Raw genomic sequence first — 27619 nt, 5'->3', positions numbered from 1 at the left:
TGCTTCGCTATTTAATCACAATAACATCTGTGGAATCTTCACTGTTTAGATGTCTCTATAGTGAGGTCCTCACCTGCTTTTTTGCTCTAGGACAAACCAAGATACTAGGAAAGAAGGCGAGAAAAGCTGTTGAAAATGATAGTATTCAAGCGGTATTTAGGACAACGTGTGACCTGAAGTGTCTGGACAAGTTCACTAGCTCTGAGGTGTTGGAGAAAAGAAGGTACTTTTTGGGACAAAGATCGAGATGTACAGAGACAATACATCATGTCACAATTAGAGGCTACTTTCAACTACCAAGAACAGGACGCATGTAACATCATGTTCACAGTTCAAGGCCATTCGATTGTGTCCGAAGTGTTGGCTTACTAATCTTTCGCGATTAGCAAATCAAGGTCAGTGGGAATGCAATTTCATTATTTTCTTTGCTTGTTCACATTTATAAGGTTAGGACTATATAGTATGTTCCTTTTAGGTCCCTTTTAGGGGTAACCCTTTGGTCTGCAAGTGTACTGTATACACCATGTTATACGTTTCCCTTAGGTATTACAGCGCACTGTCAGATGTCAGGAAAGGCCTCATACAGCCAGTCCAGATCATCGAAAAGATTTATGCTCACGACACAAAAACGGTTTTAGCAGCAAAGCTCTGGCTAACCCGCTTTTACCAGAAGGTAACTTTGGCCTCAAGGCAGTGAATATTTGAACGATTGATTGGAAGTGCTTTGTTGACTTCATCAGATCGGATCTCATTTGGTAGTAAAATATCACAAAACCCACTCGTCCTGTAATATTTAGTGCATAACATATCTATTCAATTTATATAAATATTGGGATGTTAACATGTCCATTTCTGGTGTTTGTTAGGCGGAATTATATATGTTCTCCAAGCGTTAGGCATTTTAGTGTTACGCGATCTCAACTGTAATGGATGTGGTATTCAGCAGTCAAGTACTAGTGGTATCCCAGGTTGTTTTGATTGTGAACGAAAGGTGCTAGCTGAACCAGATTAAATGTGATTCGAATGTGTTAAAGGTTTTGTCAATCGTAATGGGGAATAATCGGGATAGGGGAAAGTGTGCTGTCGTGTTACTCTAGTTGCGTTAAAAGTCGACGAAGAACCTGACATGGCCGTTATTTGTTCACAGATTTGGAGACCCAATGCCACACAGGGTACAAATTCAGCTGCCTTCAACACTAACGAAGAGGGCGATCTGGCAAGAATACCAAGAAGAATTCAGCATGAATGGATCAATATATTTGAAATACAACAGATTTCTACAAATGTGGTCCGAACACTTTAACCACGTTGACAATACCAAAGGTAGTTAATGTTTGTTGATATTTCATTTCAGTGCCACCATGAAAAGGGAAGCTCCTTAAACTGTTTACTAACATCGCTGACACAGAAAATGATACAGATTTTATGAACAAAAGATATAGCTGTAAATATAGGTGAAGTTAAATCTGTATAATATATTTTGATCATATATCGCTATCATCCCCGCAGTGTAAAGACTTCACACAGTGCAAAGACTGCCTGGACTACCAGAATGCAATGCTATGCAAGCCATCAAAAGAAGAACAGAAAGAGTTGAAAGAGGGATTAAAGGCACACCTCAATTTACAAAGGTATGTTTACAAAGGTATAATATATCGCCCTAAACAATGTCGAGGCGAAGATTAATTTTAGAACTTTAACTCACAGCATAAAATAGGATAGATTCTCTTAATATCTGTGTAATAGTGTAATCTATTCTAATATCAATGACAGCATTCACTCATCAAAATGTTTTCTATTTATATAATTTATACTTTTTATTGTGAGAAAGTGAATGTGTGTGTCTTGGCCGCTGCGTGTAGGCTTCTTGCCGCTTGTGTGTGTGTGCGTTTGTGTTTGTGTACATGTTTGGGGTTGCGTGTGTTTATGTGTGGGTGTGATTTTATTACCAGTGTTTTTATACAACTGTGATTCTACATGTGTCTCATAGGCCATTTGGCCGAATGCTGCTTTTAAATCCCTGTAATAATGTAATGACCTTTTAAATGAAATGCAGTATGTGACACTCTATTGTATGATATAAACTATATTTCTTCTTCTGTGTTGAAAGATATCGCTAGTGTGTGTATGCATGTGTGTTGTGTGTGTCTTTATGTTTGTAAGAAATATGGATTTCAAGGTTATCAATAAGAAGTACTCATTATTCAAAACTGTATTTTAGCCTTTCAAGAGAAAAATACTACCGCACATCTCCAAAGCCCGAGAGAACCCTGAGAAATATTCTTCTATCATAATTGACAACATGGATCAACAAAAGTCAAGCCTACCAGCATTCCCAAGACAATCCAAGGTAAATGAGGCGTGATATCCTATATTTCCTTCACCATATGATGGTAATAGTTGCATTAAAGAGTCCCACTTTACAAGAAATATAGAAGGTATTGCCATCTTTTCAAGATGTACAATAACCAATTCCCAAAATATCTTTGTGACCTGATCCCAAACTCTGTCTCCGAACTAGAAGCTACAAAGAAATACAAAGTACATAAAAGGACATCTGCCTCTTATGCCAAATCCTTTTCACCCGACAAATTTGTGGAAAGCCCTACCAAGTTCCAAAGAGTCATGAAGTCTCACAGAATTTAAAAAAAAATAATTACAAAGACCGAAAATGACCTGAATTATGGCACTTCGCTTTTGCCAAATCGTTCACTGCCACCTCAGGCTCGGATGAAGTGATCGACCTAAACGCTGATAAGTAAATCAGGCATTTAATAGACAGTACATGTTGCTCTTGTGGATATGAAAACGCCCTACACTATTTTCTTACTTGCGGTAACTATACTCAGAAAAGACTTAATATGTATTTTTTACTCTACAGGTTATAACCTGGATACCATTTTGTACACACAATCTCAACTGCCAAAGCTGACAGCAAATAAGCCCTCTCAGATCATCAACAGAAATTCCATACCCATCAAATCAAGTTTAACAAATTGAAATCCTCTCCACCAACAATCAGGACTTCACAAAACAAAAAAACTTTGTGACAACTTATTCCCTCTTGTTTATTGGCTTCATTATCATTACAAGTCCCATTTGTTGTTCTTAGTCCCCAACTGGCATCTCCTAATTACGAACCAGTTTGACAAATAGGAAATCCTCTTAACCAAGAATCAGGACTTCACAAAAGTTAGAAATGGTCAGGAAGCCATCGAAATCCGCCATAAACCTTTGATCAACAAAGACCCAGGGTACTACATACCAATGGTCTATGAAGAACTAATCAAACCATAGACCCTATCAGCTTGTTGTTTATTGGCTTATGCACCCTTGTGTATTGGCTTCATGACCAGCCCTTAGTCCACAAATGGCCTCTCACAATTGTGTGCCATTTGTTATTTGTTATACGTGATGTTGTTTATGTTAAGATATACTATGTAGGCACATAGACACTATCAAACGATCCTAACAGTAGAAATAGTTTTGTTCAACGTATGTAAGGTTTATGACGCTTTGGATTGGAGCAAAATACTTGATGTGAATTAGATCTTTAAATTCTGTACACTTTCCAATTCGAATGGATGTTATTAGGTTGAAACATATGCATAACTTTTATGAGCGCTTTTGTTTACTATATTCAATTTGACAAACGAAGACGGTATAAAAGCAGTATTGAATACTATCTACAAATCCATATTTCACCCACAGGCTGACGCTGGTCTAACACGAATGAAACATCATGTGACAGGCGTTCTGGATCATGGTAATGAGAAGTCCTATGCATATGTGTGGAACTCTGCACTGCCTGGAGACTGTAACGTGACCTGTACAGTTCTTCTTACAGTTCTCCAGAGGATAGCACAGGTGTGGGAAATATTATGTTTGGTATATATTAGCTAAGAATGATGTACATTTGTATATGAGCATACACATAATTGAATATTCATCAATGCAAACAAATATGTCATCAATCAAAAGTAAACCATTCTGATCATTCTTTACATCATTCAATACGTTACACCATCTGTTCATAATTGAAACGAACAAATCGAGCAATCAACGAAGGGTGATAAATTGAATACCTACACACAAGACAGACCTTGTGTCCAACCCGAACAGCGTTACACATTCTTAAATAATCTTTCATGATTAAGCAAGCCATGGCTTCAGCATTTGATATCATGGTTTCATTCTAGTTATCACTCACATGATGTAAAATTAAATGACACATTCTTTCCTATAGAGTAAAGGAGGTGGGCTTCCAGAAGTGTTGTACATACAAGGGGACAACAGCCCTAAAGACAACAAGAACGTGACAATGCTATATTTCCTCAGGTATCTCGTGCAGCTAAAAATGATCAAGAAGGTAAGACATAATAATTGCAGTGAAGTAATATGTAATAGCTTTAATGAATCTTATTTAACGGATAATGCATTTAAGAGATTCTGTTATTGTTAAAATGAATTATTATTCCTTTAAGGTAAAGCTGAACTTCCTAATGGTTGGTCATACACACGAAGATATAGACCAGATGTTTTCAAAATTCTCCCAAGCCCTCCACCACAAGTCCGCTCCAACTGTTGGCAAGTTGTTGGAAGTTTTGAAAACTGCATATAGACCTGAGAACTCCCATTCAGAACTGCTACGATCTGTCTGGGATTTCAGAGCCATGTTTTCCGGCTGCGATGCATTGAGAGGACATTCTATTCCCCATATTTTCAAGATATACATGAAAGGCAGCCAGCTTACTTTGGCCTACAAAGACTGGCCTCTACCAGATGACATGTACCGTGAAATCCCGATGAACTTGACAGGTATGAACCCACATCTGTCTGTTGTAAGGCCACTCTGTACAACCATCGAGGATATTACAAGATCCATGTACAGAGATCTTCCCAAATGGAAAGAATCGGCTCAGCCTTTAAACCTTCGAAATAGATGACTGGGAACGCTACCTACAGTCACTGTCCACAACAGTTGATCCTGAAGTAGATTTTAAGGACTTTGAAAACTTCAATGCTGCTCCAACGGAAGAAAGGAGATTACCAGAAAATTTGTTGGCAGCTCTCCAGAAAAAGTCACCTAAAAAATATCCAGGAAGTCCCAGGTTCGTGAATACATACTTTTATGTATAATGCAACATAATCTAGACTCATAGTTTTATTCCTAACATGTATTTTTGTGAGTCATCTTGACATTAAGCTAATGTGATTGCCCTATTGAACACATGAGCTTCATTTGAACAAGTATGATGTGAAAATGATTCGATTCATTTGTTCAGTAGAGAATCAGGGAATAGAATATAGACATAATGCATATTCGGCATATTCCCAGCCACAGCAAAACAAATGTTGCTTCTTTGAATTCTGAACAGTTGCACAAGGATTCAAGAAAAACAACCTCTGCTCCAATTTCTGGATTATTAGAAATATTAAGCTTCCGACTTATATGCAGGATCTTGTTCAAATTCTTCCTGACAGATGTCTATAGTGATTTTGTTCTTGAATGTTTCAGGTGTCTGTCCAAAGGAAGAGGAGGACACAATAGCTGGATTCAAGAATACCTCAACTAAAGAGCCCTTCAAAGCTTTCAACTTCACATGGATCCCTGTGTGCAATAGGTCTGTTGACTGATTTTGTTTGCACATGAAAATACGGTGTATATAGATTTTGGATGTCTTTGGACTTGTTGCATACGTTTTCTTTGTCATGATGTAACATTATTCTGTAATATATTCTTGCCCATCTAGGAAAGCCACTGAACACCTTATCTAGGTTATCCTATGTGTATTTTTGCCATGTGTTTTTGGGCATGTAAAGTTACTGTGTAAAAATATATATGCCTTCCCAAGTAGCTGACAAGATTGTGTATCATGACTATTAATTTAACATTTGGTAATCACTGTCAAATTCATGTGAAGTGAAAGAGTGTAAAACAACATGCCATTCATGGTGTCGGCAGCCTGTAAACAATTCAACAGTAGGCCCCGTTAATGTAGACATCACAGTTACTGTAAACTTTAATGAGGCAATGGAAACCTTGGTTAACAAGACATGCACATGGATCATCTTGAATTTCGATCTTTCGCAAGATATTTTATGTGTATGAGTTTTTTTTGTCATGCGAAATTAGCCTGTCATATATTCTTTTGATCTGGGAAAGCCGTTGAACACCTTAGTTACTAAGATATGTACATGGATAATCTTTTATTTCGAGCTTTTGTAAGGTTATCCTATGTGCATTTTGGGCATGTAAAATTACTGTGTAAAAATATTGATCTTTGTGTGTGTGTGTGTGTGTATATATATGCCTTCCCAAGTAGCTGACAAGATTGTGTATCATAACTATTAATTTAACATTTGGTAATCACTGTCAAATTCATGTGAAGTGAAAGAGTGTAAAACAACATGCCATTCATGGTGTCGGCAGCCTGTAAACAATTAAACAGTAGGCCCCGTTAATGTAGACATCACAGTTACTGTAAACTTTAATGAGGCAATGGAAACCTTGGTTAACAAGACATGCACATGGATCATCTTGAATTTCGATCTTTCGCAAGATATTTTATGTGTATGAGTTTTTTTTGTCATGCGAAATTAGCCTGTATTATATTCTTGTCATCTGGGAAAGCCGTTGAACACCTTAGTTACTAAGATATGTACATGGATAATCTTTTATTTCGAGCTTTTTTAAGGTTATCCTATGTGCATTTTGGGCATGTAAAATTACTGGGTAAAAATATTGATCTTTGTGTGTGTGTGTATATATATGCCTTCCCAAGTAGCAAGGATCCTTGCTCAGATTAATGTAGCCACTGTGTTCGATTTTCAAAAGCATTAGGCTTCCGTAAGGACTTGTGCAAATATAACATGGCATATGATTTTAATGACAAGTTTCAATAAATTCTTCATTCATTGAAGAAATAAGTATGACGAATGTTCATTATCAATGATCATGTGCAAGATGTACGTACCACACAGCAATAGCTAACTGAAATTGTCAATAAGAAAACCTCGGCAAATCCCAAATGCTCGTTGGGTTAATAACATAGCCAGATATATTAGAGTCGGTACTGGTGCCAGTAAAACGAGATATTAATCAATTCAACTGTAGACTTATTGTTACCATGTGATCCTCTTTTTCTTACAAGCGCAGAAACTGGGGAACACTCGAAGTGCTGGAGAAAAACTCTATAAGAGATAGGATAACATAGGATAAGATAAGATTTTATTATCCTAAGGGAAATTCATATAACATATTTGATTAAGACTAAAATATGAAAAAAGTATATATGACATAAAAGATGAATATGAACGTATGAAAATATGACACTTACTGAACGAAGATACTAATTATAACATATATCACAGTTACTGTAAACTTTAATGAGGCAATGGAAACCTTGGTTAACAAGATATGCACATTGATCATCATTTCGATCTTTTGCAAGATATTTTATGTGTATAAGCTTTCTTTGTCATGCGAAATTCGTTTGTAATATATTCTTGCTCATCTAGGAAAGTCTTAGTTACTAAGATATGTACAGAGGTAATCTTTTATTTCGAGCTTTTGTAACGTTATCCTAAGGTCTTTTGTTGGCATGAAAGATTACTGTGTAAATAAAGATGATTGATATTTGTGTGTATATATCTATATTTATACATGTGTTTGTATATAATTGATTGAAGTGATCCTCTGTGATTACAGATTAAACCTATTCACTTACTTTGACCTATTGTGAAAAAGGCACATACTAGTATGTTCTTAGTAGTTCTTGTGAACATACATTGACATGTATATCATTCTAGTTTTTATGCGTGTTCCTAGTAAGTATATAGTTTATCACGATATCGCCTTCCATTTAGTTCTTGTATATTTCAATTCGGACATGTCAAATGCCCTCAGACATAAAGTGATCCCCAATGTGTGTTTATGTGTTCGTGACACTTGTTTCATTAATAAATCATGATCATCCTCAATGATTTATTATATATTTTTTCCAATGAAAATTCACGGTAAGTACAACATGAAGTAATTCGTTACCATAAAACCTAGACAGAATTTTGGCAAGTGTCATGATAGTTACTGACTCACGTTGATATGTTTTCACAAGCCACAAATTTGAAAGCCAAATTTTGCTCAGAAGTGCGTGAAACGGTTTGCCCATAGTCGACTTTTTTCAACATAGGCGTGGTATTTTCTACATCGCTTCTAAATTAGCCGAAATAAGTCACATAGTTTCATTCATTTACAACCTTTAAACTTGACAAAACCCATGATTTTGAGCAAGGTAGAAAATCTTGCCCATGGGCAAAATTTTGATATATCACTCTATATTAGCTGAATTTAAGTCACAATGGGTTGAAAACTGTGTCACGATACTTATAAACGTGTTTTCATTAATTTGCCTTCTTGAACTTGAAAAAACATGAATTTTGAGCAGAGGTAGTAATCACTAGCCCATGGGCCAAACTTTCTTTCTGCCCATGGGCGAGATATTTTAATATCGGTCTAAAGTAGCCGAATTAAGTCACAATGAGTTAAATTTTGTGTGGTGATACTTCTAAACGTGCTTTCATTTATTTACAACCTTTAAACTTGAAAAAAGCATGATTTTGAGCAAACATAGAAAATCTCGCCCATGGGCCAAACTTTCTTTCGCCCATGGGCGAGGTATTTTAATATCGGTCTAAATTAGTCGAATTAAGTCACAATGAGTTAAATTTTGTGTGGTGATACTTATAAACATGCTTTCATTCATTTACAACCTTCAAACTTGAAAAAAGCATGATTTTGAGCAAACATAGAAAATCTCGCCCATGGGCCAAACTTTCTTTCATGGGCTTGAGATATTTTAATATCGGTCTAAATTAGCGAATTAAGTCACAATGAGTTAAATTTTGTGTGGTGATACTTCTAAACATGCTTTCATTCATTTACAACCTTCAAACTTGAAAAAGCATGATTTTGAGCAAACATAGAAAATCTCACCCATGGGCCAAACTTTCTTTAAGCATGGGCTAGATATTTTAATATCGGTCTAAATTAGTCGAATTAAGTCACAATGAGTTAAATTTTGTGTGGTGATACTTATAAACGTGCTTTCATTCATTTTCAACCTTCAAACTTGAAAAAGCATGATTTTGAGCAAAAGTAGGAAATCTAAGCCCATGGGCCAAATGTTTTCTCATGGGGGCGAGATATTTTAATATCGGTCTAAAGTAGCGAATTAAGTCACAATGAGTTAAATTTTGTGTGGTGATACTTCTAAACGTGCTTTCATTCATTTACAACCTTTAAACTTGAAAAAGCATGATTTTTGAGCAAACATAGAAAATCTAAGCCCATGGGCCAAACTTTCTTTTATGCCCATGGGCGAGGTATTTTAATATCGGTCTAAATTAGTCGAATTAAGTCACAATGAGTTAAATTTTGTGTGGTGATACTTATAAACATGCTTTCATTCATTTACAACCTTCAAACTTGAAAAAAGCATGATTTTGAGCAAACATAGAAAATCTCAGCCCATGGGCCAAACTTTCTTTAAGCCCATGGGCGAGATATTTTAATATCGGTCTAAATTAGCGAATTAAGTCACAATGAGTTAAATTTTGTGTGGTGATACTTCTAAACATGCTTTCATTCATTTACAACCTTCAAACTTGAAAAAAGCATGATTTTGAGCAAACATAGAAAATCTCGCCCATGGGCCAAACTTTCTTTCGCCCATGGGCGAGATATTTTAATATCGGTCTAAAGTAGCCGAATTAAGTCACAATCAGTTAAATTTTATGTGGTGATACTTCTAAACGTGCTTTCATTTATTTACAACCTTTAAACTTGAAAAAAGCATGATTTTGAGCAAAAGTAGGAAATCTCGCCCATGGGCCAAATGTTTTCTCGCCCATGGGCGAGATATTTTAATATCGGTCTAAAGTAGCCGAATTAAGTCACAATGAGTTAAATTTTGTGTGGTGATACTTATAAACGTGCTTTCATTCATTTACAACCTTTAAACTTGAAAAAAGCATGATTTTGAGCAAACATAGAAAATCTCGCCCATGGGCCAAACTTTCTTTCGCCCATGGGCGAGATATTTAAATATCGGTCTAAATTAGCCGAATTAAGTCACAATGAGTTAAATTTTGTGTGGTGATACTTCTAAACATGCTTTCATTCATTTTCAACCTCCAAAACATGAAGTCTGAGCCGAAATTAAACATTCTCGCCATGGGCGGCCCATGGGCGAACAGTGGCTCATGGGCCGGCCCATGGGCGAGGTAGTTTAAATTTTGAGTTTTCGAAAAAATTTTTTTTCATTTTTTCATCCTTAGCACATATTCATGACAACTGCATATTTAATTTTGTCAGATCCTTTGTCAGAAAGCGGCCACAGGGCGGAGAGTTTCTGGACTTTTGTGAGTCCAGAATTAAATTGTGACGTGTTAATGTATGTATAGTCCTAAGCTCTATGCATCAGTGGTGACTAGATGAAGGAACATATGCTGGTGATCTATCATACACAAGCAAAGCTATGTCAGCGCTATGAAGACCCCAAATCCCATACTTTAACCCAGACTTACTATAGTCATAACACCAACATAGCTCTCTGCATGTGGACCCTGGATGTACCTACAGAGTCTAACATGATAACTAGACAATACATTTGCACAGTACGGTGCAATATTGCAAACAACAGTGATTACCATGGAACAGGAGTAATACAATGTTTCCATCAACAAAATAATTGCAAATCACTGAAGGAGTCGCCAGCTGCATCCTCTGGCAGTAAACTATTTCACATAGGAAGGCATACAGCTGTCTACAAACACACAGCACAAACCTTGTATTCCACAATGTAATCCTTGGCGACAGAAAAAGTGGACAGCTGTGATGCGGATCCTACTGTTACCCGGCAGACGGCTGCGTTGACCCCCTCGCCACAATCCCACCAGCCCAAACTGGGAGTATATAGTTCGTATCCCATGACTCATGCTCTCATGGGGATGCTGGGTCCCCACGGCGATGTCCCGTACAGCCTGGGCCTGAAGATGGGTCTTCACCTGCACACACACAAACACAGTCATGCACCATGTGCACCAGTGGCCTGGAATAGGTGAGAGATAACTAAAGTCCTTGCCGAGTGCAAGGTATAAGACATAATCATAATAATTGTGGAAGAAGCCGTGGCTGAATGGGTTAGGCGGCTGACTTGCTGGCGATTAGGTGGGTGTGGGTTTGAATCCTAGATGGGACTCAACGCAACTAAAGTACTAGAATCTGTGCTTTACTGAGAAAGTGCAATCCCAGATAAAACACATGTTACATCTGATCACTTTCTAAATGGCATTGTGTATTCAAGTAATATTCTGAATAATCAGTTTAAATTAATAGTTAGTCTCAACAACGATGAGAAGATAATCAAAGTTTACAAGTTTCAGGCTTTATACATGTACTACCATGCACACTTAATACTGGCTATGCAGCATGCTTCTGTGATGGATGCTAAATATTGATAATAAGTGTCCATGGTAGTATGGGGCCTACTTATAGGTGCTGTGAAGTATCACAGTTCTTCAATGAGCCAATATGAGTAGTCTCCCTTCTACCATGGACACTTATCAATATTTAGCATCCACTGCGAATCATGATACTACATAGTCAATATAGGTATAAGACCTACTACTGTGGACATTTATTATCGATATTCAGTGTTCTTGACAGTGAGTGAGTGAGTTAAGATTTTAAGTCACATCGGCAATATTTCAGCCATATCGTGACTGTTCTTGACAGAATCATGATACTACAGACTAGATCTGTACAACTATGGACACAAAATATTGATGTTTATAGCTATGACGGAATCATGGCACTTCCCAACTTATATAAGTAGGCTCCTACTCCACATATCCTACCAAACACACTCCCATCCAGTGTGCGAAATAGTTTCCAAATCTTGCTAGTCAGCTGGGCTAGCTATGCCTGAAAGTTACTAGCCCACAAAATAATTCACTAGCCCAAAATTTGAATGTAGAAACTAAGCAATAGGTTACAAAAATAGATGAGTGTAAGATATTGTCGGAATGACAAGGGTTTCATCATTAAGCTGCTAATACGATGAACATCTTTATCAGGCCATAATCTTGCATGATTAAAAAGTGTATTACAACCGAACAAGTCGGAGAGAGTGATACATTTACATGAAAATGACCCCATGAAAATTCACTAGCCAGTCGGGCCAGTGACTGGAGATTTACTGGCCCGACTGGATTGTTACTAGACATGGGCTAGCAGGCCAGTTGCTATTTCGGACACTGCTCCCATCTGAACATACCATGTAAAATGGGCTCCTCCCTACAAACACACTCCCATCTGAACATACCATGTAAAATGGGCTCCCGACCATGGCTCCAACACATCCTGCAAATGCTCCAGCCATGATGCTGCGTACAAAGCTTGGATGTCCAGTTTTGTCCATGGTCATCCCCAGGTTTATCAGGAGTTGGTAGCTGCCCAGACGGATGCCGTTCATGAAGAACTGGTACCACAGTGCAGGGACCAGGCCACTCTGCAGGGCCAATACTCCATCGTTTTTGGCTACGGTGTAGAAGGCATGGGCAGCGTTCCTGTAGTGGATGGCGTACTGGCCCCTTGACTGGAGTTCACCCTGGAGCTGCATTCGCGTCTTCACAACCTCCAGGGGGTTTGTGAAAAAGCCTGCCCCACATGTGGCTATTCCCCCCAACACAAACTCCACCGCGCCATGCTTCTCGGACATGTTGTAAACAGGACGCAGGTATGTTGACTGTGATCAGTCAGTAGAAATGTGGTTTTGAGTTTGTGTGAAATGTGTCAGGTATGGCACCATCTGGTCGACAGTAAGCAGTGGCAAGTCAGTGTTTTGCGTGATTGTCATTCAGCTCAATTGCTGTTGTAATAACGTACTCATGTATAGTGACAGCCGTGCGTGAAGCAAGCCAGTGTTCCGGGCGACTGGGTCAAGGGAAGCACGTGATAACGGGTTCAATGGCTTTGCTTTGATTAATGTTTGTCGCCAACTATGAGAGGAGAATACAAACCCGCCAGGACGAAAGCAGACGTGAATTCCTTGCCTCACACTAGCAGACGACGTGTTGGTGCACTGTCAGCCAAAGTCAAATTCATTCTGTCACGTTCAGCGAGGTATTTCACAATGGCACGTGCCACAAAGCTTACCGGCGGCAATAAATCATGTGTTTAATCTCCGTGTGTGTCTGATGTGTGCTCATTAAGAAAACAGCGCGTGCTTGCACATCGCGTGGAACATCATAGGAAGCGAAATGACTTGCAGCGTGACCAAATGACGAAACTTCCGGCAAGCTCCAATATTTAGAGTTGTCTCCCCTAGAACGTACTCGGCCAGGTGTTTTTTTCCAGAGACAGGAACAATACCAGCCTGGTTCTCTGGGTCTGTTGCGCCTGCGCTAACGCTCCGACACTCCGAGCGTTAGCGCAGGCGCACACAGACCCAGGGAACCAGGCTGGACCAATACGTGACAACTCGTGTTATTCCGTGACGAGCCTTGCAGATAACGGAAAGGGACGAATAGGTGACGGATGAGACAGATCGTAGTCAATCCGCGTCCCGCTATGGTTGTGACAATATTTATGCATAAAAGAACGTACTTCTTTGAGTGGCATTTTCAGAAGTTGAAGAGTCTGATAAGGACAAACTTTATGGATGAACAACTTCTTTATTTAGGTGATGCGACGTTTCGATACAGTTTCTTGTATTGTTGCCAAGTAGGTATGAAACAGGTATGTGATGTGATGAAAAGGGACTACAACAACGAACCTTGATAATTAATTGTCATTGATTTCCACGCCAAACCAGGTCGGGGACACCTCACTGTGCCTGCACCTATTGTTCTAGGTAGAGGTTCAGTCGGCCATTGTAGGTAGGTAAACACTGGTCGGATTAACTACAGTCTGTTGCTGTAAAGAGATTAAAATAATTACGAAAAACACCTAGAATACTTTGTTTACATAATTTATTCATGTCACTGTACACATTGCACACACATATATATATATATAACATAATATTTACACATATGTTTCACTTGACATTTTTCTTTAGACTTTTACAATCCAACCAAATGCGACACAGCATCAGCACATCCTTAATCAGATCGATCTTCTTCATTGGTACGTAAGCCTGACATACATACATACATACAGGATATACATACATACAGATATACAGAAAGACATATCCATACATACAGATTTACAGACAGACAGACAGACATCCATGCATACATATATACATACACAGACAGACATCCATGCATACAGATATACAGACAGACAGACATACACGCACAGACAGACAGACATACACACACAGACAGACAGACATATAGACAGACATGCATATATATTACAGCAAATACACTACATACTCCACAAATAGTGATGTAATCTAAGAAGTTGGTGAATTATGCAAGTATAATTAATCAAATAACATTTTTTACAGGTTTGCTCTCATTGCAGACAGGATGCCGAGGTAATAGCGTCAAAATAATAATTCTGGAATTCCCTAGAAGGAAATTCATGTGAGCATTTAGAGCTAAAAGTATGTTTGGTTTAAAGATACACAATCAAACAGCTACTGTATATTATCAGAAGGCTTTTGGTCACGGTGGTAGCGTATTTCTTCGTTTGTCAGTTGTATACAATGGTGTATGATAACGTAAAGCTGCTTTACCTAACATGCGTTTAATTGTTAATAATTGTTCAATACCGCGAGGAAATGCTGAGTATTTAGACAATTTGGACAGGGTCCTGTGAATTGTAAGAATCGACCGTATAAATGATTTTCAATCTTAATACCTCAGAAAGTAAGTGTTGTAGGTATAACTTGATGGTTAGTACACCTTTCAATAAGAACCTAGAAAATACTGGAAGATAATAAAAGAGGAACGGACAAAATATGCATTCGAACGAAATGAAACATTTATTTGTGGATTGACTTTTTGTCAATCACCGAGCAATACCGTAGGCCACACGTCAAAAGACACATTACTCACCAAGGCTACACACACACATTGGTCAGCAAGGCTACACACGCACACATTGGTCACTAAGTCTACACACACATCGGTCACCAAGGCTACACATACACTGGTCACCAAGGCTACACACACACATTGGTCAGCAAGGCTACACACGCACACATTGGTCACTAAGGCTACACACACATTGGTCACCAAGGCTACACATACACTGGTCAACAAGGCTACACACACATTGGTCACCAAGGCTACACACATTGGTCACCAAGGCTACACACACATTGGTCACCAAGGCTACACACATTGGTCACCAAGGCTAAACACACATTGGTCACCAAGGCTACACACACATTGATCATCAAGGCTACACACACATTGGTCACCAAGGCTACACACACATTGGTCACCAAGGCTATTCATCCAGAAATTATTGAGAATTTAAAGATTGTAATATTTTTTTTTTTCACTCAGTACTCACGTATTAAATGTGAATATTAGCAGAACATAACTCCAGATTCAAAGACAGGTGAACAGTTAGTATTTCGTCAAGTCACCATGGGCAGCAATGCAGGCTTCAATGCGGTGGGGCATACTACTGATCAAAGAAGTTAGAAAGTCGTGGTCCACGCTGTCCGAATATCGGACCACCTCTTCTTTCATTTCTGCAATATTTGTCAGATTTGTCTTATTGACACTTTCCTTCATAAGTCCCCAAACATTTTCTATTGGATTTAGGTCAGGGCTATAGCTTGGCCAATCTAATAATGTCAAAAAAAAATTCCATAGAACACGTGAGCAGATGGAAGTAAATATCCCTCGAGAATATCAGTGTACCGCTCACTGTTCATATTCCCTTCAAATACACAGAGGAGCGTTGCCCCTAACACAGATATGCCACACCACACGTTAAATTTCGGACTACTTTGGGCGCTGATACAAAGGTTTTTCAGTTTGTTTGGTCCAGAATTTCAGTGTATTAGGAAACAGCCACACAGAACTTTCATCTGAGAAAATTACATTGTCCTAGTTAAAATTTATATGCTGTAAGCACCAGTTCAACCGTCGCTCCTTTTGTTCAGGTTTCATGATCGGTGATGGAACTCCTCGACTTTTCTGCCAACCCGTTGCATGCAGCTCAGTTCTAATTGTCTCCTTACAGACAGCCACAGTTCCTCTATCAATCATATCCAGCCTTAAGTTTTCTAAACTCCTTCGTTTGTTTTTAGAAACAAGAATACCAAGCCGCTTCCTGTCACCGACAGTCAATTTTCTGGGCCTACCTGCGCCTCCCTGGTGCTCAATGCCATATCCATTTGCAATATTTTTCAAAACACGATAAACAGTGGACAAAGGGATGCCTGTTCTACTTGAAATCACTTTAGCTGATCTGTTGTCCTTGTTATAATACTCTAAAATCAACTTCCTCTTCTCTAAATCATCCATAATGAGGATCACTGAAAATGTCGTCTGCTAGCAAGTAAACAGAGGGGGATAACTCTTCACAAACTAATGAAAAAGGATTAACGGAGTTGTCTCTCTTGAATGAAACCAAGCACTTGATAGCTGGTCAAGGTTGTTTATACTAGAAATCCTATTAAACATATTCCTAAAATTCTCAATAATTTCCCGCATACTATATAAGGTTGCAGCGGAAAATATATATCTTGAAGACATTTTGTAGAAAATGGGGTCTAGAAATCAACACGAATACGACTGAAATACTAGTGTTTAGGAACGGGACCTATAAATAGTATAGAACAGGTGAAATACGGGAATATAGACGTTACAGTTGTATCTTATTACAACTGTTTAGGCATCATTTTACCATCCCGAATTTCATGGAGAAAAGCTGTTAACAATTTAGTTTTGACGGCAAATAAGGCGCTCTTCGCAATAATATCACTACAGAGAAATCAGCAAGAATGGTGTTACACAGTTTGTGAATCTAGAACACTGACCACCTATCAATGATTTAAATCATTATTGAATACAGAATATTACCTGACCACCATTACGACCAGAGAATCACACCGACTGCTGTTTCTAGTAAGATCTGTCGCACTCCCCCTAAGAATAGATATACGGGAAGGTGGGAACGAATACCGCCAGAAGAGAGAACATGTTTTATTCTTATTATATTTGTTTTAATGTTTCATACTATTTTACAGTTTCACATGGGCTCCATCATGCAGGGTAGAGATCAAGGGATGAAGTCAAGTTTGGTTATACAGAGCATGTAGCAATGACAATATAAAATAAATCAGTCGTTGAACAGGTTGTGACACGTCGACCAGAATTTGTAAAAAGCGTCGACTCTGGAGCTTAACATAGCTGCATATTTGGTTAAATTATGATATTGAGTAAGCCTTTTCAACATGAACTGAAATTTTGGCATATTTCCGGATGTTTTACGATTAAAAATAATACTTTTGAAAAGGATGAGGATCACATTGATTAGGTCGTTATGTTTACGACAGAATCCAAGAAGAATTTGTTGTCTTATGAAATTCAAATTTAAATCCAGTTTATCATTTAGCCAATCTTGGAGGTTCAGCCATATATGAGTAACCTTGCTACAATCATAAAAGATGTGGGGTGTTGTTTCTATAGAATTTGAGCAGTAGCTACATTGGTTATGGTCAATATATTTCATTCTAAAAAGTCTACTATTCGTTGGCAAAATATGATGAAGCAGTTTGTACTGAAACCACTGGAGATCTGTATCTTGTGTACAACGAAAGTGAATATGGTTATAGTTGTGCCAAGTATCTATATTAATTCCAATTTCATTTCCTAATATTACGTTCCATCTCATACAGTGTTGATTACGATTTGTTTTTATTTCAATAAAGCCGTGTAATATAAATGGCAACCAGTTTTCTGACTTGTCAGAAGGTTGAAGACATATGGTTGTATTGGGTTTACTGTTTTGTTGATGTTTTCTAAATTGATTTGTTTGCTTTTAATGAAGGCTTTAACTGCATTAATGACTCCGCAATGATATAGAAAATTATTTTATAGATTATATGTGGTATTAAATCTTTCATGGGATAGAAATTTGCCAACATTATTAAGGTCATTTATAAATAGTATACCTTTTCCCTTCGAATTTGTATAAACAATTGTTTTTCTATCGATTAAAATGTTATAATTATACCAAATTACTTGGGAGGTTATGTTTAGTTCCGAGTTTATTTCCTCATGTCTAGACAATAGGTCCCACAAAGCATTCAGTAAGTCTCGGTAGCATTTGTTGCGAACCAATGGAGTGAAAACGTATCTTAGATTTAGACAATTACATTCAAAGATATTTGCAGATCCAATTTTAGGTACATTTTCTGCAAATAGGTTGCTCCCTTTAGAGTACTTCATGCAGAAACGTCTTATAACCGACACAGCCTGCATCACCTCCTTTATATTCGGTGCGTTCAGGCCGCCATCTTTAATATTACATATAAGTTCATCACGTTTAACTTTATCTGGTTTGTTTCTCCATATAAGTTTGAAACATTTTCGTTGAAAGCCGTCTATTACTTTGTCCGGAGGATTTGGGATGGAAGCGAAGAGATGATTTAGTTTTGGAATGATTAACGATTTAAGTACAGTATTTTTACCCAAAGGAGTGAGATTTCTTGTAGACCAAATTGACATCGAGATGTTTCGCAGTGTCTCAATTTATCTTTATAGTTACGATCAACCTTTTCATCAAGATCTAAGTCAAATTTTATTCCGAGTAATTCAAAATTACTTTGTTCCCAATATAGATTCAAATTTCGACAGAGCTTTATTCTTGAGCGCTTTTTAGAGCCAATCCATAAAATTCTAGTTTTGTCTATATTTACTTTCAATCCTGAAAAACGGGCTAAAAACGTAAAACCTGCAGGCAGCGTTCAGATCCATCTAAAGAGCAGGTATTATCATCGGCAAACAGATTGAGTAAGTATTCAACATTGTTTACATGTATTCCTTATATTTCTGCATTATTTCGTATCATTATTGCTCAAATTTCAACACAAAGTATGATAGTCTATGATGAGATATGGTGAAAGTGGATCTCCTTGACGACAGCCTCTATAGATGTTGAAGTTTGAAGAACCAAAACCATTAACTAGTACACTTGAAGTTATATTTTCATAAAATACACGTACCCAGTTTTTGATGGAATCTCCAAAATTGAATAAGGTGAGTGTTTTTCGATGAATGACCAGTCTACTGTGTCAAAGGCTTTTTTGAAAATCTACAAGAAGTAAAAATCATAAATTTGCCAAATAATATCACCTATGTATCTTCCAGACATGAAGCCCTTTTGATCTTCACTTCTCAAAGTGTCAAGAACAGACTTGATCCGTTTTGAGGTAGCCATAGAGGCACCGTTATAAAATACTGACAGTAGTGATATCGGGCGCCAGTTTTTATGTATTGTTGAGGCTTATCTCCCTTGGAAATACAGGTAATAAGTCCTTGCTTTTGAGTAACTGATAGTTCTCCTTGTCTGTATCCATAGTTTAAAGAACGTAGAAAGTATTCTCCTAAATCATGCGAAAAGAACTTAAGGAATTCAGCAGTAAAGCCATCTGCGCCTGAACTTTTATCATTCTTAAGAACATGTTTAATGTGTGACTTACATGTAATCGAAAACAAATATCATCATTTTCTACTAGAACCTCCTGCCTATCATAACTCAATAATAAGATATCTTCCACTGTACTACTGTTTTCAAACCACTATCATGAAATCAAATATACTGCTATTGTCATTTGCTTGACAACGACAATTGAATCTATGCCGAAACGTCGCCTATGCAGAATAAAGAATTGTATATCCATAAAAATAGTCCTCATTCTTCATCAGTAAATCCTATCTTGATACAAATATGCAAAGTTGATTAAGGAATCGCTGTGAAAAAGGAAAATGATATGAGTAATCACTGTGTTCAAATGAATTTCTCGTTTGTTCTCTTGGGCCATTGGCGCCTTCATTGACCTTTACACCAAACTTAACTGTATAAATTTCACACACGCACGCACACGCACTCACGCACACTGGTCACCAAGGCTACACACACAATGGTCACTGAGACAACTGACATGTGAATACAGCCACAAACCTACAAACTTAAGATGGCAAGATTCTAGATATATGTGTCAACATTACTTTGACATCTTTAACAAATACGGATGAACGAAGCTATAAAATATACATATAGATGTTTACTGTCAAATCCACGTGTGGTGGTTGTTAAGGTGTACCATAAGAGTTAACTCACCTGAGAAATTGGGGGGTAGTTTGATAACAGAATCGGCCATCCATCCATAGCAGTGGACGTCCTTGGGAGCATAACATGTCATTAAAACTTCTGTCCTCTATCTCACCTCTCTCCCTCCACCCCTCAACCACCCCCGTTCTCCCCCTCCCCTACACGCTCACACTTACATCATCTGCCTTACTGACTCTTTCAAATCCGTAGTCTTTATGAAGAGCAGCGAAATGCACGGCACAATACAGTGAAAAGGTTTGGACAATAAACACACCTAGTCAAGCAAAACACTTAAACGTTGTAGGGGCGGGAATGCAGTGCCTTTTTTACTTCAGAAACTTCACACCTCTCCATCCTTCCCCCATAACTTTCTTCCCATGCCTCACTGAATCCTAAACAGTACCCTCCTACTAGACCTACTGAATCCTAAACAATCCCCTCCAACTAGACCTCACTGAATCCTTACAACCCCCTCCCTACTAAAACCTCCCTGAATCCTTACAATCCCCTCCTCCTAGACCTACTGAATCCTCCTTACAATGCCCTTCTTCTAGACCTCCTTGAATCCTTACAACCCCTTTCCTACTAAAACCACCCTGAATCCTTACAATCCCCTCCTCCTAGACCTACTGAATCCTTCTTACAATGCCTTTCTACTAGACCTCATTGAATCTTTACAATCCCCTCCTACTAGACCTCACTGAAACCTTACAACCCCCTTCCTACTAAAACCTCCTTGAATCCTTACAATCCCCTCCTACTAGACCTTACCTCAACCTTACAATCCCCTCCTACTAGACCTTACTGAATCCTTACAATCCCCTCCTCCTAGACCTTACTGAATCCTTACAATCCCCTCCTCCTAGACCTTACTGAATCCTTACAATCCCCTCCTGCTAGACCTTACTGAACCATTACAATCCGCGCCTACTAGACCTTATCTAATCCTTACAATCCCCTCCTGCTAGACCTTACTGAATCCTTACAATCCCTCCTAGGACCTTACTGAATCCTTACAATCCCCTCCTGCTAGACCTTACTGAACCATTACAATCCGCGCCTACTAGACCTTATCTAATCCTTACAATCCCCTCCTGCTAGACCTTTCTGAATCCTTACAATCCCCTCCTGCTAGACCTTACTGAATCCTTACAATCCCCTCCTGCTAGACCTTACTGAACCATTACAATCCGAGCCTACTAGACCTTACCTAATCCTTACAATCCCCTCCTGCTAGACCTTAACTAATAGTTACAATCCCCTCCTGCTAGACCTTACCTCAACCTTACAATCCCCTCCTGCTAGACCTTACCTAATCCTTACAATCCCCTCCTGCTAGACCTTACTGAATCCTTACAATCCCCTCCTGCTAGACCTTACCTAATCCTTACAATCCCCTCCTGCTAGACCTTACTGAACCATTACAATCCGCGCCTACTAGACCTTACCTAATCCTTACAATCCCCTCCTGCTAGACCTTACTGAATCCTTACAATCCCCTCCTGCTAGACCTTACTGAACCATTGCAATCCGCGCCTACTAGACCTTATCTAATCCTTACAATCCCCTCCTGCTAGACCTTTCTGAATCCTTACAATCCCTCCTGCTAGACCTTACTGAATCCTTACAATCCCTCCTGCTAGACCTTATTGAACCATTACAACTCCGAGCCTACTAGACCTTACCTAATCCTTACAATCCCTCCTGCTAGACCTTAACTAATAGTTACAATCCTCCTGCTAGACCTTACTCTCTCAACCTTACAATCCCTCCTGCTAGACCTTACCTAATCCTTACAATCCCTCCTGCTAGACCTTACTGAATCCTTACAATCCCTCCTCCTAGACCTTACCTAATCCTCTTACAATCCCCTCCTGCTAGACCTTACTGAACCATTACAATCCCCTCCTACTAGACCTTACCTAATCCTTACAATCCCTCCTAGACCTTGCTGAATCCTTACAATGCCCTCCCTGCTAGACCTTACTGAATCCCTTTACAATCCCTCCTGCTAGACCTTAACTAATAGTTACAATCCCCTCCTGCTAGACCTTACCTCAACCTTACAATCCCCTCCTGCTAGACCTTACCTAATCCTTACAATCCCCTCCTGCTAGACCTTACTGAATCCTTACAATCCCCTCCTGCTTGACCTTACCTAATCCTTACAATCCCCTCCTGCTAGCCCTTGGTGAATCCTTACAATCCCCTCCTGCTAGACCTTACTGAATCCTTACAATCCCCTCCTGCTAGACCTTAACTAATAGTTACAATCCCCTCCTGCTAGACCTTACCTCATCCTTATAATCCCCTCCTGCTAGACCTTACCTAATCCGTACAATCCCCTCCTGCTAGACCTTACCTAATCCTTACATTCCCTCCTGCTAGACCTTACTGAATCCTTTACAATCCCTCCTGCTAGACCTTACCTAATCTTACAACCCTCCCTGCTAGACCTTACCTCAACCTTACAATCCCCTCCTGCTAGACCTTACCTAATCCTTACAATCCCTCCTGCAAGCCCTTGGTGAATCCTTATAATCCCCTCCTCCTAGACCTTACTGAACCATTACAATCCGCTCCTACTAGACCTTACCTAATCCTTACAATCCCTCCTGCTAGACCTTACTGAATCCTTACAATCCCTCCTGCTAGACCTTAACTAATAGTTACAATCCCTCCTGCTAGACCTTACCTCATCCTTACAATCCCTCTTGCTAGACCTTACTGAATCCTTACAATCCCTCCTGCTAGACCTTACCTAATCCTTACAATCCCTCCTACTAGACCTTACCTCAACCTTACAATCCCTCCTGCTAGACCTTTACCTAATCCTTACAATCCCTCCTGCTAGACCTTACTGAATCCTTACAATCCCTCCTGCTAGACCTTACTGAACCATTACAACTGAGCCTACTAGACCTTACCTAATCCTTACAATCCCTCCTGCTAGACCTTTTAACTAATAGTTACAATCCCTCCTGCTAGACCTTCTTACCTCAACCTTTACAATCCCTCCTGCTAGACCTTACCTAATCCTTACAATCCCCTCCTGCTAGACCTTACTGAATCCTTACAATCCCCTCCTGCTAGACCTTACCTAATCCTTACAATCCCCTCCTGCTAGACCTTACTGAACCCTTACAATCCGCGCCTACTAGACCTTACCTAATCCTTACAATCCCCTCCTGCTAGACCTTACTGAATCCTTACAATCCCCTCCTGCTAGACCTTACTGAATCCTTACAATCCCCTCCTGCTAGACCTTAACTAATAGTTACAATCCCCTCCTGCTAGACCTTACCTCAACCTTACAATCCCCTCCTGCTAGACCTTACCTAATCCTTACAATCCCCTCCTGCTAGACCTTACTGAATCCTTACAATCCCCTCCTGCTAGACCTTACCTAATCTTTTACAATCCCCTCCTGCTAGACCTTACTGAACCATTACAATCCGCGCCTACTAGACCTTACCTAATCCTTACAATCCCCTCCTGCTAGACCTTACTGAATCCTTACAATGCCCTCCTGCTAGACCTTACTGAATCCTTACAACCCCCTCCTGCTAGACCTTACCTAATCCTTACATTCCCCTCCTGCTAGACCTTACTGAATCCTTACAATCCCCTCCTGCTAGACCTTACCTAATCCTTACAATCCCCTCCTGCTAGACCTTTCTGAATCCTTACAATCCCCTCCTGCTAGACCTTACCTAATCCTTACAATCCCCTCCTGCAAGCCCTTGGTGAATCCTTATAATCCCCTCCTGCTAGACCTTACTGAACCATTACAATCCGCTCCTACTAGACCTTACCTAATCCTTACAATCCCCTCCTGCTAGACCTTACTGAATCCTTACAATCCCCTCCTGCTAGACCTTAACTAATAGTTACAATCCCCTCCTGCTAGACCTTACCTCATCCTTACAATCCCCTCTTGCTAGACCTTACTGAATCCTTACAATCCCCTCCTGCTAGACCTTACCTAATCCTTACAATCCCCTCCTGCTAGACCTTACCTCAACCTTACAATCCCCTCCTGCTAGACCTTACCCAATCCTTACAATCCCATCCTGCTAGACCTTACTGAATCCTTACAATGACAACTTGCAGTCCCTTTCCCTCGTACCGTACTGAGACACCCCTCTCGCCACGTACACAGGTTAATCCTTATAACTGCCCCTCGCCAGTATCTTACCGAATTCCTTCAATTCGTTCTCTTCAATGCCTTACTGAATTCTTACATCCCCGTCCCACAACACTTAACAGACTCCTCCAGTCCTCAAAGAACAGCAATATACATTGCTCTGTACAAACAACACAATGCAGGGAAAGATTGCGACGATACAGACACTAAACCTTGAAGGGAGCGAGAGTACCCATGCCTTATTGCTTCCATAAACTGTTGACTTCAGACTTTATAATGACAGCGTTCCGCGGCTGCACGCCAGAAAGACTGTACTTGACAAATCCTGGCCTTTCTCCTCCTGTGCGTTGAAGGTGAGCTTTGTCCGAGCTGCATGGTCGAACGCCTCCCTTCTGTCGACTGCTCTGCAGTATGTAGATACTCACCTGATGTCATTCATTGGTGACGCCCCAGGAAGATGGCTGGTGTTGGGACTTTGTACGGCACGGGGGCTATTGTTGTTCTGTTGTTATATCTGGGGGACATCCACTCCATCACTTCCGGTCCCAGAAGGGTAGATGCTGGAACCAGGAACAGGGAGTCTGGATTTTCTGATGTTGATCCTGAGGTATGTACTGGCAATAATGGTGCCGTGTCTTAACACCGAACAGCCTGATTGTGATATCTAAGTTAAACCGCTCTGGTTCCTAGAAACCTATATACATTGTTTTCAGGTAGCGTCGTTCCAGATACCATGCTACTTTGACGTTCAAATTCACAAGACCACAACGCTTCATCTTCTTAAAACAAGTATCAACTAAGACGAGATAAACCTAACGAAATCGTCCACGTATCTGCAATAAGAAAACACCACGTGGAAGAAAGGCCTGTTTCCGGTCTAGAGTTTCACTAACACGCTCTTCAAGCAGACACTCTAAGATTTTTTAGGCTTTTGCATTCCCGGTCAGATTTAATCCCTAGAAGTTCTTTAAGGAGATCGAGTAGCGTCCGACCACCAGCTGTTAACGTCATTACACCAGGTGTTAATATCACCAGCTGTTGATGTTAGTATCACCAGGTATTCATGTCAGCCCGCCAGGTGTTGATGCCAGTGGACCAGGTGTTGATGGCAGTGCACCATATCTTGATATCAATCCACCAGTTGTTGATGGCAGTCCACCAGATCTTGATATCAATCCACCAGGTGTTGATGTCAGTCCACCAGGTGTTGATGTCAGTCCACCAGGTGTTGATGTCTGTGGACAAGGTGTTGATGTCAGTGGACCAAGTGTTGATGTCAGTCCACCAGGTATTGATGTACGTCGACCAGGTGTTGATGTCAGTCCGAAAGGTGTCAGTCGACAGGGTGTTAATGTCAGTCCACCAGCTGGTGATGTCAGTGGACCAGGTGTTATTGTCAGTAGACCAGGTGTTGATGTCAGTCGATCGGGTGTTGATGTCAGTCCACCAAGTGTCGATGTCAGTGGACCAGGTGTTCATGTCAGTAGACCAGGCGTCGATGTCATTCCACCAGGTGTTGATGTCAGTCCACCAGGTGTTGATGTCAGTCCACTGGCTGTTGATGTCAGTCCGCCAGTGGTTGATGTCAGTCCAACAGGTGTTGATGTCAGTCCACCAGGTGTTGATCAGTGGACCAGGTGTTGATGTCAGTCCGCCAGGTGTTGATGTCAGTTCACCAGGTGTTGATGTCAGAGTTCCAGGTGTTGAAGTCAGTGGACCAGGTGTTGATGTCAGCGGACCAGGTTTTAATGTCAGTCCGCCAGGTGTTGGTCAGTTCACCAGGTGTTGATGTCAGTGTTCCAGGTGTTGATGTCAGTGGGCCAGGTGTTGATGTCAGTGTTCCAGGTGTTGATGGACCAGGTGTTGATGTCAGTCTGCAAGGTGTTGATGTCGCCAGGTGTTGATGTCAGCGGACCAGGTTTTAATGTCAGTCCGCCAGGTGTTGGTCAGTTCACCAGGTGTTGATGTCAGTGTTCCAGGTGTTGATGTCAGTGGGCCAGGTGTTGATGTCAGTGTTCCAGGTGCCAGGTGTTGAAGTCGTGTTGATGGTTGTTGATGTCAGTCCACCAGGTGCTAATCGTGTTCCTGGGTTTTTTTTAAAAGCTGTCACCTTCCCCGTAAGTCAAGCCCCATATTCACCGTGGTGACATCTAATGTCGATGACAATGTATGATAACATTATATATCCGAATGGCGAACGTCATAAAAAACACATTAGAAATGTCACATCAATCAGCGTGCAGAAGCCATCCAGATATCAGACAAAGCATCTACAGATCTCATCACGGTGTATGTGTTTACGGGAAAGAGCAACTCGCGAATACTAGGCATCTGGCTAGCTTTTCTGACGCCTTATGTGTAAATTGATTTACACCATAAAACTTTAGAAATCAAAATGCTTGGTTGGAAGACGTTTATTGCTGGCTTTGAGTGTAAACTTTATCGATATTTGGATAATTACAACATGTCAGCTTATACAAGTGAGGACAGAACTGTTGAAAGCTCCCATACCAGACACTGTCACATATTTTTCCATAGGCCACGTGTTGCCTACAATGTTGTGAACATAGCCACGTGTTGCCTATAATGTTGTGAACACATCCACGTGTTGCCTATAATGTTGTGAACATAGCCACGTGTTGCCTACAATGTTGTGAACATAGCCACGTGTTGCCTATAATGTTGTGAACATAGCCACGTGTTGCCTACAATGTTGTGAACACATCCACGTGTTGCCTATAATGTTGTGAACATAGCCACGTGCTGCCTATAATGTTGTGAACATAGCCACGTGTTGCCTACAATGTTGTGAACACATCCGCGTGTTGCCTATAATGTTGTGAACAAAGCCACGTGTTGCCTACAATGTTGTGAACACATCCACGTGCTGCCTATAATGTTGTGAACATAGCCACGTGTTGCCTATAATGTTGTGAACACATCCACGTGTGACGTAGTATTTTACTGCATAGAGCAGTGTTTTTTGGTGTAAAAACTTGAACCACGTGTACCGGAGGTATTGCAAGATGTATTTGGTACCGTTGGAAAGCTTGGAATCTTAAGTTTTCCAAAACCAATGTTTCCAGACTTGAAAGTGTCAGGCAACATGTCATTTTGGGGCGTTTCCATGGTACCCATGCCATTTTTCAGAGAAT

General features: G+C 40.0%; 2 protein-coding genes across 2 annotated transcripts in view; one reads left to right on the top strand and one right to left on the bottom strand.

The window, feature by feature from the left end:
* Positions 1-13395, bottom strand: part of LOC124264237 (solute carrier family 25 member 35-like) — a 29515-nt gene extending 16120 nt beyond the window's left edge. The window contains 3 exon segments of the mRNA XM_046698973.1: positions 10848-10940; positions 10942-11067; positions 12387-13395. Of these exon segments, the coding sequence (XP_046554929.1) occupies positions 10848-10940; positions 10942-11067; positions 12387-12782 (615 nt within the window). The 5' untranslated portion in view covers positions 12783-13395.
* An 11526-nt stretch (positions 13396-24921) lies between these two features.
* Positions 24922-26108, top strand: LOC124264236 (splicing factor 3A subunit 2-like). The gene is made up of 2 exons (XM_046698972.1): positions 24922-25071; positions 25500-26108. Exons 1-2 carry the CDS (start codon positions 24922-24924, stop codon positions 26106-26108), a joined length of 759 nt encoding a protein of 252 aa, XP_046554928.1.
* Positions 26109-27619: the final 1511 nt, after the last annotated feature.

Source organism: Haliotis rubra, unplaced genomic scaffold (genome assembly GCF_003918875.1).
Source record: "Haliotis rubra isolate DU_JTF1 unplaced genomic scaffold, ASM391887v1 Scf915, whole genome shotgun sequence".
Lineage (NCBI taxonomy): Eukaryota > Metazoa > Mollusca > Gastropoda > Lepetellida > Haliotidae > Haliotis > Haliotis rubra.
This window is presented reverse-complemented; position numbering and strand designations above follow the sequence as displayed.